The 17593-nt window shown below is 35.2% G+C and overlaps 3 protein-coding genes across 3 annotated transcripts; 2 read left to right on the top strand and 1 right to left on the bottom strand.

Annotated features, from left to right (window-relative positions):
• Positions 1-3715: 3715 nt before the first annotated feature.
• LOC133704042 (LOB domain-containing protein 21-like) lies at positions 3716-4381 on the top strand. The gene has a single exon (XM_062128769.1). The coding sequence runs from the start codon at positions 3788-3790 to the stop codon at positions 4277-4279; it is 492 nt and encodes a 163-aa protein (XP_061984753.1). The 5' UTR covers positions 3716-3787; the 3' UTR covers positions 4280-4381.
• A 1246-nt stretch (positions 4382-5627) lies between these two features.
• LOC133704041 (trihelix transcription factor ENAP2) lies at positions 5628-8967 on the bottom strand. Its single transcript, XM_062128768.1, has 2 exons — positions 7969-8967; positions 5628-6085 (listed from the first exon to the last, which is right to left on the bottom strand). Exons 1-2 carry the CDS (start codon positions 8705-8707, stop codon positions 6072-6074), a joined length of 753 nt encoding a protein of 250 aa, XP_061984752.1. The 5' UTR covers positions 8708-8967; the 3' UTR covers positions 5628-6071.
• Positions 8968-15666: 6699 nt separating this feature from the next.
• LOC133704155 (alcohol acyltransferase 9-like) lies at positions 15667-17367 on the top strand. Its single transcript, XM_062128919.1, has one exon. The coding sequence runs from the start codon at positions 15694-15696 to the stop codon at positions 16999-17001; it is 1308 nt and encodes a 435-aa protein (XP_061984903.1). The 5' UTR covers positions 15667-15693; the 3' UTR covers positions 17002-17367.
• Positions 17368-17593: the final 226 nt, after the last annotated feature.

Below are 17593 nucleotides of genomic sequence, written 5' to 3' on the forward strand. Positions count from 1 at the left end.
GATTCTGTCTTAAAGTTTATACCCACAAAAAAAAAAAAAAAAAAAAAAAAAAGCCCTGGGGCGTGATATAAAAAAATAAAATTCTGGTGAGTGCCAGGTCAGTTAATAGGGAAGTAACAACTAACTGGGGTATCCCACGGTGGACAAAAACCAATGGACTGGGTAAAGAAAAACACGTGGGCTTTAGCTCGTCGTCACACCAATTAAATGAGAGCCTTTAGCCCCATTGTCTGTACTGGGCCAGCACTGGTCAAAGAGCTGCATACGTAGCTTATTTATTTTTGTGTTTTAAAAATATTTTTTGAAAATTAAATTTTTTATTTTTTATTTTAAATTAATATTTTTTGATATTTTTATATTATTTTTATGTGTTAATATTAAAAATAAAATTTTAAAAATAAAAAATATATTGTTTTAATGCATTTTCAAACAGAAATTTTTTAAAAAAACAATCTTTCTTGTACTTTGAAATATACACAACAATCAGATAAAAAATCCGGAGGTGGTAGCTAGCAGCTAATAACCAGCAGGGGGCTTGTTTCTTATGGCCTTATCTCAGATTTAGAGAAGATGCAGAGAAACTTTCACATGAACACGCACCTAAATCACTTGATATTTTACGGAGGGAGTCTCAGTGTCTGACCCGAGGCCGAGGATACTCTTGCTATTAACACTAAAAAAGAAAATCCAGATCGAAGACAACCAAAATATCTGAATAGCTAAACTTAGATGTCTGAAGTGATTGCCGCATGCTCAGAATTGCATAGCTTCTCGCGAAGTATCTTCCATACTTATACAGGAGTGATTATAATTGGTGTTATGGTGTTTTAAAAAAAGTAATTTTTATTTAGAAATATATTAAAATAATTATTTTTTTATTTTTTAAAAATTATTTTTAATATCAACGCATCAAAATAAAATAATATAAAAATACTAAAAAATATTAATTTAAAATAAAATAATTAATTTTTTTCAGAGTTTTTTTTTTTTAATGGTTGAGGTGGTGAACACGATCACCCCGCTGCAAGTGGTGGTGCTCCTAAAAGTCATGTCAAAAAAAGTGCAAGTGCTTTATCACACTGCAATTATTTATTTATTTCTGGAGGGGAGGTAGCGGGGGAGAATTTTGCAGTAGCGTCCCCCACACAACACATCAATACCCAAAAAAATCAAGAAAAGTGGACCTCTACTATCTGTGATCATTACACTATTCGGGCCGGCCCATTATCCCTCCTTATCAAACTTGTCCCATCCTCCGATTTAGCTCGTGTAAAGCACTGCCCATTGATTTTGTGGCCTGTCCGTGATTTTGGCTGTGATAGAGTCGTGTGGTGGCGCGTGAAACACGATGCTAGACACGCTTTTCCTTTGACGGGTTTTGTTCCTAGGAAAACGACGGGCATTAAACAAGTGGACCTCTTGAAGGGGAATGGGAGCTTTATCATATGCACCCTTTTCAACTCCCTACCACAAAATGTTTGACGTGACATTTATGTAACTCATACCTTCCTTGACGTGATAGAAAAGGATGAAACATAAAACGAAAATTATTAGTTCATAATTCCAGTACTCTGGAAATTTAATGAAAGTTATTGTGCCTCTCTAGCATTGCCAGTAATAATTTGTAATGTGCCTCAGCATGGATAAACCTACCCAATTTGCTCCTAAAGCAATGCCTAGATTAGGAAATGCGTCTCGTGCAACAAGTTTCGGTTCCCTGCTACTCTCTAGATCCATTCATTTAACAAATTCTGAATCAAAAACTGGATCAAAATCTTATTGCCTTTTTGTGAGAGCACAGCTAGCCATATTAGGTTTTTTCCTGAAATATGAAAGGGGAAAAAGCTTTTTATCGAGGAGCAACCCGGCATGGTCTATGGTTCTGTCTCTGCGGTGATATTTTCTCTCGGCTCCACCTCCACTAACCGATGTAGATGCCCAACTGGTCTTTTCAGCCTCCAGGTTTTCCATCTTGTGGATAGGGCCAACTTTCTTGAAGGGTGTTTACTTTTTCCTGTGAAGTTTCTCTTATTCAATCAAATTCAATGAAATATCCCATCCTTGTTGATGAACCATCATGTCTCATCAGGAACTACCACAAGAAATATAATGTTGCCCTCACGTTATATTATTCAGGCCCCAATTTGCTTGTCTGTGAGATTTCGCAGAGAATTGGTTAAAAAATAACATTATAATTACAAGTAATACTAAAAGTATTGGGGTTTTCACTATAGCCCCGCATTATCATTCTTTTTTCATTCCAACCAAAACAAAAAAATAGGGATAAAAAGGTTAAAACATGAAAAAATAGCATGTCTAATCTAGAATTCATGATAAAAAATATTCCAGTCCTTTTATTTTTTTTTCTTCTTTCATCAAAGTCCTTCAACTTTTTAAATATTTTATTTTGATTCAAAACTTTATCTTTTTTTTTTATTCCTCATCTAGAGAGAAGAGAGAGAAACTCATCCAAAAAATTTTTTTTTAAAAAAGGAAAAAGCATCAATTGACCATGTTCCAACATTAAAAAAAGTCAATATTAATGTTAACAAGTTTTATTTAACGAAAAGAGTTTTTTAAAAGTGTTTTTTAAACCTTTATCATGGTTGAGAGAAGAATTTCTTCTAATTTGATTTTGTATTTTTAGATTTGATTTTTTAAGGCTGGTGTCTAATGAGGTTTTAAGGGTTTTTTTATGTGAAAATAAAATGAAAATAAACTAAAAAAAAAACATATGTTTAATTTTCTAACCATCTCTTTAATGGTCAAAAACTAGATAAACAAATGATGTATTGTCTACGTTATTAAAAAAAAATAGAGGCAAACTCTTTGCCTAGACAAGAAAAACCTATAAGAATGAGCCTCTTCTTGCATGCTCTCGTGCATGAACTTTTTTTGGTTGGGCCGAACACCTCGATTTAGGGTATTTGATTTTAATTTAAATTACTTAAAATAAGTTTTTTTAATCAAATTTTTTATTAAAGTATCACTTAATTTTTTCTTGGATTTTTAATAAGATTGTAATAATTTTTTTATATAATATTAGTAGGGTTTCTTTTTGTTCAAACCTACATAATTGTTTGCTTTATTTTTATTCAATAACTTCCCTTTACGTGTTTATTTTTTTTATTCTCTAATTAAATGAATAATTAATTTCAAGAAACAAAATTATTAAACCTAATTGGGTCTGTAATCCATAATACAAGATTAAATATCCAAGTCTGAATTTATCTTTTATTTTTTTGGTTTAGTCTTTAGTTGGTAAACTTTTTTTTTATTAATGCATATGATTCTCAATTTATTTAATTAAATGTGCACATTAGTTTTACTTTGCATTAAAAAAAATCTCTTAATATAAAAAAGCATGATATTTGTTTTTTTAATATTAAAAAATTATTTGATCATATCAGTAACAAAACATGAGTCAACTTACATGTCCAAATTGATTCTTGAAATTTGAATTAAATAAAAAAAATATTAATAATGCTTGCTTGTTCATTTTTTTTTTAAGTTTTTTTTAAAAAAATTTACTTCAACCTGCGGCAAAACACGTGCAGTTTATCATCTAATGCTAGTGACTTGAAAGAAAATATTTGGGGTTGCAAGGCATGTACTCGAACATGTGACCTACGTTGGTGGCACGACAATTGTACTGAGAGGCTAAACACCCAACCTACAATTAGAATACCTACCTGCAGAACTATTACTTTAACCCTATGCGCGAGCCTATTTATACAAGGTAGACAGGAAGGAAAGGACATTGCAGAAGTAGACGTGATATGAAGACATGAGAAATCAGGAGCCTCGTGCAAGCTCTTCATGTGCAGCTTGTAAGTTCTTGAAAAGAAGATGCACTCCCAATTGCATATTTGCTCCATATTTTCGCTCAGATGAACCTAAAAAGTTTGCCAGAGTACACAAGGTTTTTGGTGCAAGCAATGTGAGCAAGATACTGATTGAAGTGCCCGAAGAGCAACGTGAAGACACGGTGAATTCTCTAGCTTATGAGGCTGAGGCAAGGCTTACAGACCCTGTCTACGGTTGCATTGGTGCTATAGCTCTGTTGCAAAGAAAAATGGTTGAGCTACAAGTTGATCTTGCCATTGCTAGAGCTCGTCTAGCTCGGTATGCTGCCAATTCTCCTCCTATCTTGAATGATCATGGTAGCATGATACCAACCTTGGCTGAATTCCCTGCTTGTGGTGGATTGGTTGACAGTTTTAGCCAGAGTTCATATGATACCATGAATGATTTCAGCCAATTCCCATTTATATCTTAATAGATTGTTCTGTTTTTCGCTCTCCTATTGTTCATGTATTGTAAATTTGAAGAACTTGCGTTTCAGGTCAAGTTCCCAATCAAGAATTAAGATTTCTTTGAATTGTTGGAACCGTGGATGGTAATTGAACTGAATGCTGGTGGTACTCTTATTTACTGCTTAATTAGTTTCTGCTGATTATTCGATTAATTTCAGAAAAACCCAACCAAATCGAACCATGAATAACATCCCCGTATGCCCTGGCTATCCTGCTGTCATCGTTTCTCCGTCGGACTGGATATCACGGACCATTGAGCATGATGAGACCAGATAGCAGGGGCTACAATGGGTAGCAGGGACTATTGAGCAACCCTCGGCATATGATCAGACTGGATAGCAGAGACTATTGTGCCGTCGTAGTGTACTGAGTTGATCGGTACAGTGACTAGAATTTCCATCAAGAGCCAACAGTGTCGCGCATTAAAACATCAAAAATGGCATCATGGAAAGCCTCCTGTAATCAGCCAGACCGAGCATTGGCTAATAATGCAACCAACCCCACAACATGCCCATCCACTATAGTTGGTGCAATGCGAATCCAAAGCTTAACGTTGAGGCTTTGAAGGGAAGTGAGTTCATACACACTAACAGCACTTCCCCAGCCAGAATCGGGAGGACCCCACCCAGCTTCCAAAAGCTTTCTAGTTTTCCGATTTTTAATAAGAAAAGATTAAAAAATGTATGCATTTACTTTTTTCATAAATGATTACAATTATTTTTCACAAAAATATCGAAAGTATAATTTATAATATTCATCTTAATATATAATATTCATGATGATTGTAGAAAATTAATATTATTTCATTAAAATTAAAAATTATCATAGAAAAATTACATTTTGTTAGTTTAAAAAAATGATTTTTTTATATCACACCGGCTAAATATAAAAATGTAAAGAAAAATTAATATTTTACATTTCTAAAAAACACATGTATATATAAAAAAATTGTATTGTTAGTTTTTTTATTTAAAAAACTTGTAAGAAAAATACTATAAAAAGCTCCTAAAATGTGTTTTCCAATTTAAAAAATTAAAAAACTATTTTAAAAAAATAAATGAAAAAATATTACATTTGAACAAGAATTTTTTTCTTACTTAATTTTCCAAAAAAAATAAAGTATTACTTTGTTTTTTAGAAAGTCCATAAATAACTTAACAGAACAATTTGATCATATGAGTGGGCATGTAGGTTACCTTGTTTCAGTGTTTGCAAACAGCCTATTCACAGAGGCCACAGCCAAAGCTTCCACAGAAATTCAATTTCCACATCATTCATAAAATCTAACCAAGTTTGATAATAGTAAAGATATGAACAGTAATAGGTAATCATTCATTGCCCTTTTTATCCTCTGGTGTCCCATGAACATCATTTGCAAGAGAGACAAGCTCAATCAGCACGGGGTGCCTTTGCTGAGATACAAGCTGATCATATATTTATCACTGAATGGAGAATACGATGCTTAAGAATGTAAGGAGATGACACAGGTTGCAGTTTCGAAGATTACAAAGTACAGAAAATCTTCAGCATAACAACTTATGATGCATGCAGAATAATGTTACAGCCATGAATACGGCAGAGGTTGGTCATAATCATTCTTTAAAAGCTTCAAAGTTGAATCAGTTGAAGATGTGACAGACTCGGGATGTTGTGGTAGAGGACTTCCACTCTTCTGCTAGAGATCAAAGGAGGGCTTTCATGGAGATTTACACACTGGAGTCCCCTTTTGAAAATTAGATTTTTGAGCAATATCAACTACAACTTCTTCCCTGTTCAAAGTGTTCAAAAATCATTTAAATCCCAACCGGAATACAATTTAAAGTCTAGAACCAACATTGACACGGTAAGAGGATATCAAGCCAGGATTGTGAACCCAGTTATTATATATACAGAAGAAACAATTTTTGTGATACATGCGTGCATGCCCAAGCACATGCATGTGTCTGAGTGTCGCTATGAGTGCATACACATAGAATAGCATCTCGGAGGGATGGAGAGAGGGAGACAGATCCAATGCTCAAACAAAACCCATCTTAACCACAATTCTGTACCAAATCCAATCTGATTAAAGCTAATGTCTTAGCTCTATTTAATCAAATCTGATAAAGTTGTATATCAATAAATAATCACGTGCATGCATGAACAGAGCACTTCAAATTTTTCCATCGAAAAAGTAAGAAATACATCATGGTTCATGTGTATGCATGAACAGCGCACTTCAAATTTCATAGTTGGAGATCAAATGCTTGATCTGGACTTTCTTCAGTTACACAACATGAGTACACAGAGAGCCAAGAGTTGAACAACAGTTTCTGATTCTGAATGATGAAACGAGAACATTGTGATTGCAGGAAGAGGTGAGGCAAAATTCAAGATTGGCATAGAAACTCACAGGTAGGAAACATTGCCCATTACCATCACCAGCACGGACACCAAACACATAGGTCAAATTTGAGTCTTCTAAGCTCATCAAACTACCCTGAGCAACGAATCAATATTTTGCAGGACAGGAGCACGGAGTAAATTGTGAAGCCGTTGTTTAAATAACATTAGAGCACTTCTGGCAACAAAGATCCCACTCAGGCAGGTTCCGCATTGGGACGGATTAAAAGACTAGTGGATGTCCAATTTTACAGATTCAGCAGTTTGCACCTTCATCCCAAAGGGAACTCTTTCTGTTAATATTAAGCCCATTCAGACGTACAACCAAGTCACCTATAACGTGTTGTCTGAATCTAATTCATGTCCAATGTGTTTGGTATTGTGTTTCTGAAGCGCTTTTGAAAAAATTTAAATTTTTTTTATTTTTTTCTTTACTTCAAATTAATATTTTTGATGTTTTCATATTATTTTGATATGCTGATGTCAAAAATAATTTAAAAAAATAAAAAAAATATATTATTTTGATATGTTTTAAAATGAAAAACATTTTAAAAAATAACCACGATACCAAACATACTAGTGACCACCCCCAAACACACATTTGCTGAGTTACTGAGCCTGAGCTTGATCCTGATTTGAGTCAAACAACTAAGTTTGACCACCCTTAAACCCACATTAGATGACTTAAACTCCTCTACCCTTGATTGTGGGGGAAAATCCATGAATCACAAATTTCAGTGTGAACTACAAATTTACCAAAATAGTTAACTGAAGAGAATCAGTCCTGAATATCCACATCCCTTGCTTTCCTAAACATACGATGGGCAGAATTACAAAGATTTGACATGAAAGTTATTTCTAACTCCCAAATTACTCTTATTTCCTCAATTCACTTCACCTAGGAACTAAGAAGTACAACCATCGGCAATTCATTAAGTAACCATTTTATCTGCGGCCCCTTACTAATATGTTCAAATGCAAACTATCCAGTTTTTACACTCTCATGGTTGGCCATAAATGTAAGGGTGCAGGGCTCTCCTAAAAATGAGAAAATCTTTGCACCGCTAAAAGACTTTTGACACAGAACCACAAGCGAGACTGATACACTAGACCTGTAGCACAACTCCAATACATGCAAATGGAAGAATTTAAGCCACGAAAAAAAATAATCAAGCAATCACATAGCAACAACCCAAGATGAGAAAACTCAATATCAGCGAACCCCAGATCAAGAAAAGATAAACAACTTCCAAGATTTCATTGAACAAACCTGAACTGGAAGCAAATTTATCGCGGCTGAAAGACTTCTTTTTGAGCTCCAATTGAGCATCAACAAACAAATTCATTCTTTCAAACTCAACTTCTTTAGTAAACTCCATTCTCTGTTTCTCCAACTCTATCATTTGCTGCTGTTTCGAACTCTCAATTCTCTCATATATCTCTCCAAACTTCAATATCGCTCTCGCTAATTCCCTACACGCAGCCCCATCAGATAAATCTACATCCTCCATTCTATGCCGTTTCTTTTTCACTCTCTCATCAAACCACGCCATATCGTCGTCGTCAGAAGAGCTCTCCCCACAACTTGCCAAGCCTGGATAAGCATCATTTTGAGGCTTTGTCTTTGACTTCACCGTGAAAGTAACGCAGGTAGGTTTCTTGAAAGTGTTAGTAGAGTTACTGTTAGTGCCGAGGAGAGAATCGAGACGATAATAAAACGGCCAAGTCGACGGAGGGGGCTTGGATTTTTCGATCTTGTATTTTTTCTTCAATGTGTCGATTCGGTTTTTACACTGGATGTCGGTCTTTTTGGGTTTGACGCCGTTTTGACGGTTGTTGACGGCGTCAGCGACTTCTTTCCAGTCTTTTTGACGGAGGTTACCTCTGTTAAGATTTATGTAACGGTCACCCCAGGCTTCGACTAGTGTCCCAGTGGCGCCATCGCTCCAACAATCTTCGCGGCCACCGTGGTGAGGCCGGGTTATGGCGGCGGAGGGGCTGGGGTCCATGGTGGGGAGTGGTGGTTTCGGGTGCTAAAGTGCTCCGGAGGGGGAGGGGAGTGTAGGGTAATAAGAGAAAAGAAGGAATTGTAGGATTGGAAGGAGAAAGGAAAGAGGATATGGATGAGGGTGATGGCCGTGCATTGTGACCGGCGGTGACGTCAGCTCCCGTAATGGGGTTGGACGGGAAATATTTTTGTTTTTGGACATCAATAATTGGATTGTTAATATTATTATTATTATCAGACTATTACATCTGCACATAGGTTTGCATTGTTGGAAGTGGAAACTTGTAAAGACGTTCGGTAGTGGTTTTGGTTCGAGCTTTTTTGGGCCTTGATGATGTAAGATGTTAAGAGTTTTGGGTAATGTAGCCATTCGATAAAGATGATTTTAGGAGTAGGGGCTGGGCCTTGAGGCTTACCATCTTTTCAAGACCATGGCGGTTGATTCTCCCGTTTCATTTGAAGAGAAAGATTACCACCAAAATATTCTGGTTGATATTTGCGAGCTGCGACCGTCAAATTTCATACATGATTGAGGTGGAATAATCGCAATTCGCAGCGATGTTCAATAGCCACCGCTAGTAGATCTCATAATAAACTATTCTCTTGGGTGGTTCGATTGATTTCTCCATATATACCAAGGGCCATAATTGTTTGATCTTGGACAGTTCACAGTTGGGCCATAAAAGAGAATTCGGCCTGTCTGTCAAACCTGTCTTAAATCTGAGTCAATGGCCTGAGCAAAACTGGTAGTGGTGGGTTCATTTTATAGTGGCAAGATGTTGTTGTAAACCCAGGGATAACCTGAGGTGTGAAATAAAAACTAACAACAGTCGAAAAGCGATAGATAGCTGCCCGTGGATTTTAGGAAACAAGCTCAGAAAGACGCTATCCAAGATGGACGGGTCACTCATCTATGCTAAGTTTTTTGCTTTCCTCTTTTCAAACAACCCTTCACCTGTGTTGTTGTGCCGGATTATGAGCTGGATTAAGATGGTTAAGACGTCTTGTCTGGTAGAGAAACAATCCTATGATCATATTGAATTCGGCTGGAGAGTACCAAAACTAATCAAATGCACTTTCTTAAAGAAAATATCAATATATTTTTGACTTGGCATATTTATCATGTGTTTGAAGAATTGACCTTTCGATTAAAGAAATATATATTTTATACTGATTTTTTAATGTATTTTTTAAAATCAGCATTGAAAAAAAATATTAAATTATTATAAATACGTTGGACTGATGTGAGAGATTCGTTCTAAATTAGTCGTAAAAAAATTTAATCTCAATTATATACAAAACAATTTGAGAATACTTTCTATTGTCGAACTTTGGGGGTATAAAATTTTGAAATTACGTCCAAAACAGAACTACAATAATACAATTAAGCCCGATATGGAAACGAATTGATGTCAAGTTTTGCCAGATAATATTAATTATTATATCTATGATCCCTCCACACCTTGTATATATCATTAATCCTGCTTAATTACCTGCTCAACTGGGTTAAAAATTTACACAAATTCGGGTAACCTTTTCCTTTTCTTCCCCGCACCCTGACATCATGCTGTGTCTTTTATGGCAGACAATTAGAAATAGTAGTTTTTCCAGTGTAACGACATTATGATTAAATTATAGAATCTTTTTTCTTGAGTATATCTTGTCGACATATGCTTTTGTGAAAAGACGTGTGTTGGGTTGAATCACAAACCCAGCTGGCAAAAAGGAAACAGACGAAAGTTGATCAGGATCAAGAAATAAGCATAAGCATGCAGATCATGCAAATCCAAAAAACAAAAAGAAGAAGAAGAAGAAAGATTGAGCCTAGCTCATATTTAATGCTCTTATCTAATCAAATGTGTTTCTTAAAACATTTATATAACTTTAGAGATTTGCAACATCTTTGGTCCCATAGGCCCTTGGTTTTGACCTAAAATAATACCCCATCCTATCTAGCCTTGAAATTAATAATTTATTTTTATTTTTTTTCCTTTACATGGATATTATCATCCTTGTACAGTTCCTTGCATGCTAGATATATTCTCCTCGTTACCTCTCTCCAACGTTTCTGCAAAGAAGTTAAATATGTGTGGTGATAGGTGAGGATAGGACAAAGGAATCTCTAGTTATGTCATGCATATTGTCACTGTCACTCAACTAAATGCCTTCTTGTTTTTGTTTGCAGATGCCCAGCTACCCAACACACTTAATAGATTTACAAAGACAGCTAGGAATATATTCTGTTAGCATCTACAATGTATTTTAACTTCTTTAATTTTTCTTAACTCGGTATATTCTGATAAACTTCAGTTCATCTAAGTGCTGACGATGTCCCCTGAAATGGGCATGCGGTCCGATAGTGCCTCTTGGTTTTCATCTAAACGTTAAGGGTTTAATTTCTTTTATATGTATATAAAAGATTTGCAGTAGCTACTTTGTGCTGCATCAAGCAGCAAGCAGCGGATACGAACTAGTTGGCGGTGATTGAAAACAAAAAAAGAGCACCACAACTTTCAGTTTAAAGCAGTGATCAATTTAATCTTGAGAGATGTAAATTAATTAGTTAGGTATTGAGTTTATTTTTTATAAGTCAACAATTTAAATATCATAAATTAAATTTAAGGGTTATTGAAAGCTTATATAATCATTAATTTTAGAGTTTTAAAGGATTAATCAAAATACACGTAAACTAGTCTAAATATCCATTATTATCAAAAATAAAAAAAAATAATGGTCAATTTAGTCTCCTCCCTTTCTAATCACCAACACCATCATATCGATTTTTGGCTAAAAAGGGGAAGAAAACAAAAACACTAATCAACGTACACCCTTAAACATTTCAAAATTTATTTATGTGATGAAAACGTGGCAAGCCACATGCATCTCGCTCCTTTTTTGAAACCACATAGACTGACTTTGTAACAAGCACCTTTTGTCCTTGTCCCATATCGCTGGCTTTAGCAACTGATCGAATCCTCAGCATTCTTAACTATACAATTATAAGCCAATAATATTCTTTCAAACTCAACGTTGTAGATTGTACACGTGTCAGCGTCAGATCACATATAAAACTTGGAACAGAAGTCACCGAGAATTTTATCATGGTTCATCGGATCTTCATGGAAGTACAATACTACTTTTGGTATTCAAAGGTTTGAAATCAATGGCACGGCGCTGTCGTCTAGCAATCAGGATGTGTATATATGTATATATGCAGAGAAGGAGCGCATACTGATTGACTCAATGATATAAATGTGGACGCAGACCTCCCAAACTAACGTACGTAGCTTCATTTGTGATACTTGGGGCCGTTGTTGTTTTTCTATTTTCTATGGCTTTTTTTATCCCCTTTTTTATTCATATTGCAGAATACTAGCTAGCTAGGCAAAAGACAAGATGCCCAAGGCAACTTTGAGTGTAGCTTGTTACTCCGATTTAACAATCATCAAAGGAAACATGGAAACTATAATTCGAATTTAATTCTTCAATTTATATGTAAAAATTTTGTTAGCTGAAAATTAAAAAGCAGCTTTATTCGTTCATCAAAAAATAGAAAAATAAAAGGCAGCTTTCGTATTTCAGCGATGTGCATCTTTTCCGATCACCTGAAAACCTAATATCTAGGGATTATTTATAAAATTCTCTTAACAAAATAAATAGATATAGCTTGTAAGAGGGAAATAATGATAAATAGTCCATATCTACCATGGGAATAAAGGAAGCTTGAGGGTGCCCTCTTTGGCTAGCACTAGCAGAAAATCTGCATGGCCTATCCAGAAAAGAAAATGTTTCGACATTGTTTTCTTAGCCAATGCCACAAATCTTCTAGACAATACGTCCTCCACGGTCCAACATAAGGGAGTCAAATTTGCAAAAGTATACCTGTAATTGGTTTGGGGAATCTATCTATAAGGTTAAATTAGCTGCTGGGTTCTCAAAAGAATATCGAATAATTTTAAGTATCAGCAGTAGCCTTTACTAGATATTGGAGATGTATAGTTGTTGGTTGTTATGATACCTGCGGCAATTAATAATAATGAATAATATAAAAGAGATAGATAAAAAAAATACAGAGATTTAACATGGTTTGATAGTATGCCTAGATTTTCATAAATGAGCAGCTATAGTTTTCATAAATGAGGAACTGTATTTTCATTAACTGTCTATAAAATTAGAATTACATAAAGTGTATATATTTATAGTAAATCCTAATTAATATATAAGAGATATTAGTAAATTTTAATAATACCCTTTTATCCCCACGCCCTTAATCTATCATAATTCCTAGCAATAAAACAGTAAATTACCCAGAATCTTGACTGCTTTATCTGTATACATGTTCCACTCAATATCTTCCTCGTTTCAGTAGGAATCAACTTAGTTAAATATACCAGGAAAGAACCGATAGATTAGGTCCGGCCACATGCTCATTTGCCGTGAACGTGCATGTACTGTGCATATGGTGTATCATACATTTTCTTTTTAGCCCACGTAAAAGGACTCAAACCGAGTAAAGAAAGGAAAGAAAGAAAGAAAGAAAGAAAGAAGAACGGGATTAGCATTTAGCAAGCATATACACACACACGTATCGCTAAGTGTTAGCTGGTATCCTAGATTTTGCTTTTGTCTCGTTATTTATGATCTAGGTTAGGACAATAAAAAAAGGAAGGATGGGACATATTTTAGATATTATTCTTTCCGTAGGCGAAAATAAAGTGAAGGAAAATTTATATAGTTATCAACATGTCCAAGTGTATTGCTTAGTCATAGGCGTCCGAAATGCTTTAATCACCGTTAGAGACATTTGGGGTCCACGGCCCCGACAGAAACCAGTGTGCCTCGCATATATTGCTTCTTGATGCCCTCTCTCAACTATCTAGTACCATTATTTATTTATTTTTCGAGAAACTATAGTGCCATTATATTGCAGGCTAGCAAGATATGAGGTTCAATAATTCAATTATCTTGTAGCTGGCCCCTATCAATTAACAATAGGCCATGGTGTATGTAGCGTGGGTAGAGTTAATTGAATTTGTGAGTAATTCAGACCACAAGAGCTAGCTTAGCTAGTATAATCTCGTGAGATTTATGTATTAGTTTAAGTTTAAGATGATTATTTACATGGTATTGAAGTCTTGTTAATTAAGTGATCATAAATTTAAATTTTATCATTCTTGTTTTATTTAATAAAATCTAAATATAAGATAATGTGAGTCGTATAGGTTTTAAATTTAAAACAATTTTACTTGAAATAATTAATATATTAAAAAATAATATAAATCATGTTTTGAGATCTTATCTAATAGTTTGAGATGATTCTTATAATTTTTTAAATTACTTAGAGATTAATTATTCCAAACTATGTGATTATTGTATGGCTTGCCAGTTGATACAAATGCTCAAATGACGAGGTTGATACAATCTTCATATTCAACTCTCTGATTTTTTACGGCTTCGAAATTCTGGAATTTAATTTTAATTAATTATGATTCCAATCCCTTTAATTTGAATAACGGATGATCAATTTAAATACTGGCTTGACAGTTGATACAAATGTTTGCGTGTTGCATAAAACACTGATTAATGCCATCACACATGCATTCACACATATTTTGCTTTGTATACAACCGTGAGCTTTACTAACTTTTGCTGTTAAAAATAATAAATTTACCAGAACTCTTCAAGGATGGGTTCAGGTGATGGATAGAGGGTTAATTTAAATATTAAAATTATTTTTTTTATCCAATTAATCTTATTCACAAAGATATTCTAAATTTTATCTCAGCAAAAAATTTTAATACCAAGTTAAAAATAACTAGTAAGCTTAACCTATTAATTAACCAACTCTTTCTATATAATAATAATAATAATAATAATAATAATGATGGTGTAGATTACCACACAAAAGTATGACTATAATATTTTTTATATAAGTACATTCTATAATATAATTTGCATTCTATAATATAATTTGCAGTGACAATTTCATGATTGAAAAATATATAATATTATCTACTAGATATTTGCTCAACCTATCAATTCTCCAATCTTTTCACCAAAAACAAAACAAAACTAATAATAGTAATATCATCGACTTAATTAGTTAATTATATAAAAAGTAACACACCCATCTAATATTTGAAGAAAGACATCTTCGTTCTTGCTATTATATGTTCATTTGATATATGTCATCATCGTCAATAAATTGTTTTTCTTTGTTTTTTTTTAACCCATCATCTGCAAGCACTATTTGAACCAAATCAAGAGAGGCAGAAAGCCAAAGTAATTGACATGGTGGGACAATACCTATCCAAGCAGGGGTCCAAAACCTAAGCTGTGCGTCTTTATAAAATACTGTTCCAAATCTTTGGTTTTTTGATTTAGTGGGTCCACCGATGTCCCAACAAAGAACTCCGAAGACTAAAATCAGCATCCTTCCGAAAATTCATTTGAACCCACCTCCAAAAGCTTGTCATCATCTTGATGCATGCAACTAGCAAGCAAACAAGCCTAATAATATACGTTAGTCTTTCGTTGTAAATGGATACTGCGTAGACGTTAGCAACTAGGTAGACAGGTATCAGCGTCCACGTCCATCAACTCATAATCTACCCCGAAAAGAAAACTGACGATATCCAGGGAACCACCAAGGAAAAAGAGTGAGATATTAGAGAAATAGAGAGAGAGGTAGCTATCAATTCCGCCGAACAGACTGAAAGAAAAGGCAAGCTGTTAACAGTTGTTTTGATATAATTTTTTCCATAAAGTTATGCCCGGAGAATCTTGGCACAAATCTTTCACGTTAATTAGACAATGAAAAGATACACACGGTGGCAATAATATTATTATCAATGCTAAAAACAACAAGAAACAATAATTAATAGGTAGGCACTAGGCACCAATTTTCCCCCCTTATATATCCCAAAGGCAGCTCCTCTTCTCAAAATGTAAGTTGTAACAACCACGAAAAAAAAAGAAGTGCAAAATATGGCAAACTCTGTCCATGTCAAAGAAGTTATAGTGATCAAACCATCTGAGCCAACCCCAAGTTGTGTTTTGTCTCTCTCAGCCCTTGATTCTCAGCTTTTTCTACGTTTCACTGTGGAGTACCTCTTTGTTTTCAAGGCTCGTCCAGGTTTAGACCAAGGTGTAATCACAGCTCGTGTCAAAGCTGCATTAGCTAAGATTTTGGTGCCTTATTATCCACTCGCAGGACGTGTCAGGGCCAAGCTCGATGGTTCAAGCCTGGAGGTTGTGTGTCGAGCCCAAGGAGCGATGTTTATGGAGGCTGTCTCTGATCACACGATTAACGAATTTGATAGGGCCCCATGGTACGGGACACAATGGAGGAAGCTCTTGTCTCTCAGCGTGGCAGATGTTCTTAAAGGGGCCCCACCTCTTGTTGTCCAGCTTACGTGGCTCAGAGGTGGAGATGCCACGTTAGGTGTTGGTCTTAACCATAGTGTCTGCGATGGAATTGGTAGTGCCGAGTTTCTCAACTCTTTCGCTGAGTTAGCCACGAGTCGAAACCGAGTGGCTGATTTGAAGCCCAAGCCAATTTGGGATCGCCACCTTTTTGATCCCACAAACTCTTCTCGGTGTTACTCAGCGACTCATCTCGAGTTCAACCGAGTTCCAGACCTCTGTGGTTTTACAAGTCGTTTCTCTAATGAAAGACTCACCCCCACCTCCATAATTTTCGATAAAAGATGGCTAAATGAGTTAAAGAAACTCGCTTTGTCAACGAGTACACCTATTGGGTTAGCATATACGTCTTACGAGGTACTATCAGCTCATGTATGGAGGAGCTGGGCCAGAGCTCTAAACTTACCATCAAACCAAATCTTGAAGCTTCTTTTTAGCATAAATATCAGAAACCGAGTCAAACCTAGTGTACCCAGTGGGTACTACGGCAATGCATTTGTTCTAGGGTGCGCGCAAACAACTGTTAAAGATTTGGCAGAGAAGGGTTTAGGTTATGCGGCAATGTTAATAAAAAGAGCTAAAGAAAGAGTGGATAACGAGTACGTAAGATCAGTGATAGAATCAGTGAGCCAGTCAAGAGCTTGTCCCGACTCAGTTGGAGTGTTGATCATGTCGCAATGGTCAAGGCTAGGGTTAGAGAGGGTTGATTTTGGAATGGGGAAGCCGGTTCATGTGGGTCCAATATGTAGTGATAGGTACTGTTTGGTTTTACCTGTTTATAATCACCCGGATGCTGTTAAAGTGACGGTAGCTGTCCCAGCAAGCGTTGTTGACAAGTATGAGTATCTGGTCAAGAGTCCATGTTCTTGAGGACAATTGGAGTTTGGGCTCTTTCGTTGACTTGTTTTATTAGTTTTTGACACTCTTCGCTTCTTTGAGCTGATGATCATTAATTCCAATCCTGGTCTAATAAGAACAGTACTTGTAGTAGTATTAAATATTAATCGGTAGCTTTTTGATCTTTTTGAGGAGTGTGGTGGTCACGCCCGAGTTTAGATTGCCAAAGCGCAGGGGTCTAGAGAAATTATTCACTTTTAACCATTATTGCCTGCATTCACCTCCCCCGTTCAATATGAATGGAATTTGGCTCTTCTACGTTTTAAAAAGTAATTCTTGATAGACCATTATATAATAATAACTGAACGGACCAAAAAAATCCTGAAAATTTTAAAACCTACAGTCTTAGGTTTCTTTATGCATAATCAAGGGAAGAGCCCGGTTCCATAGAGTTCAATTATTTTTTTGTATTATATTGTCTTTATATCTCTATACGTGTAAAAAAAACATTAATGACTTGTTATTTTTTCATGGTAATTCAGGCTCTTCTCTCCACTAAAATACAAGATTTATAAAATATAAATATCTTATAAATCTTTCAATCTCTATGTTAATAATCTATTCA

The sequence above is a fragment of the Populus nigra genome, chromosome 10, assembly GCF_951802175.1.
Source record: "Populus nigra chromosome 10, ddPopNigr1.1, whole genome shotgun sequence".
Lineage (NCBI taxonomy): Eukaryota > Viridiplantae > Streptophyta > Magnoliopsida > Malpighiales > Salicaceae > Populus > Populus nigra.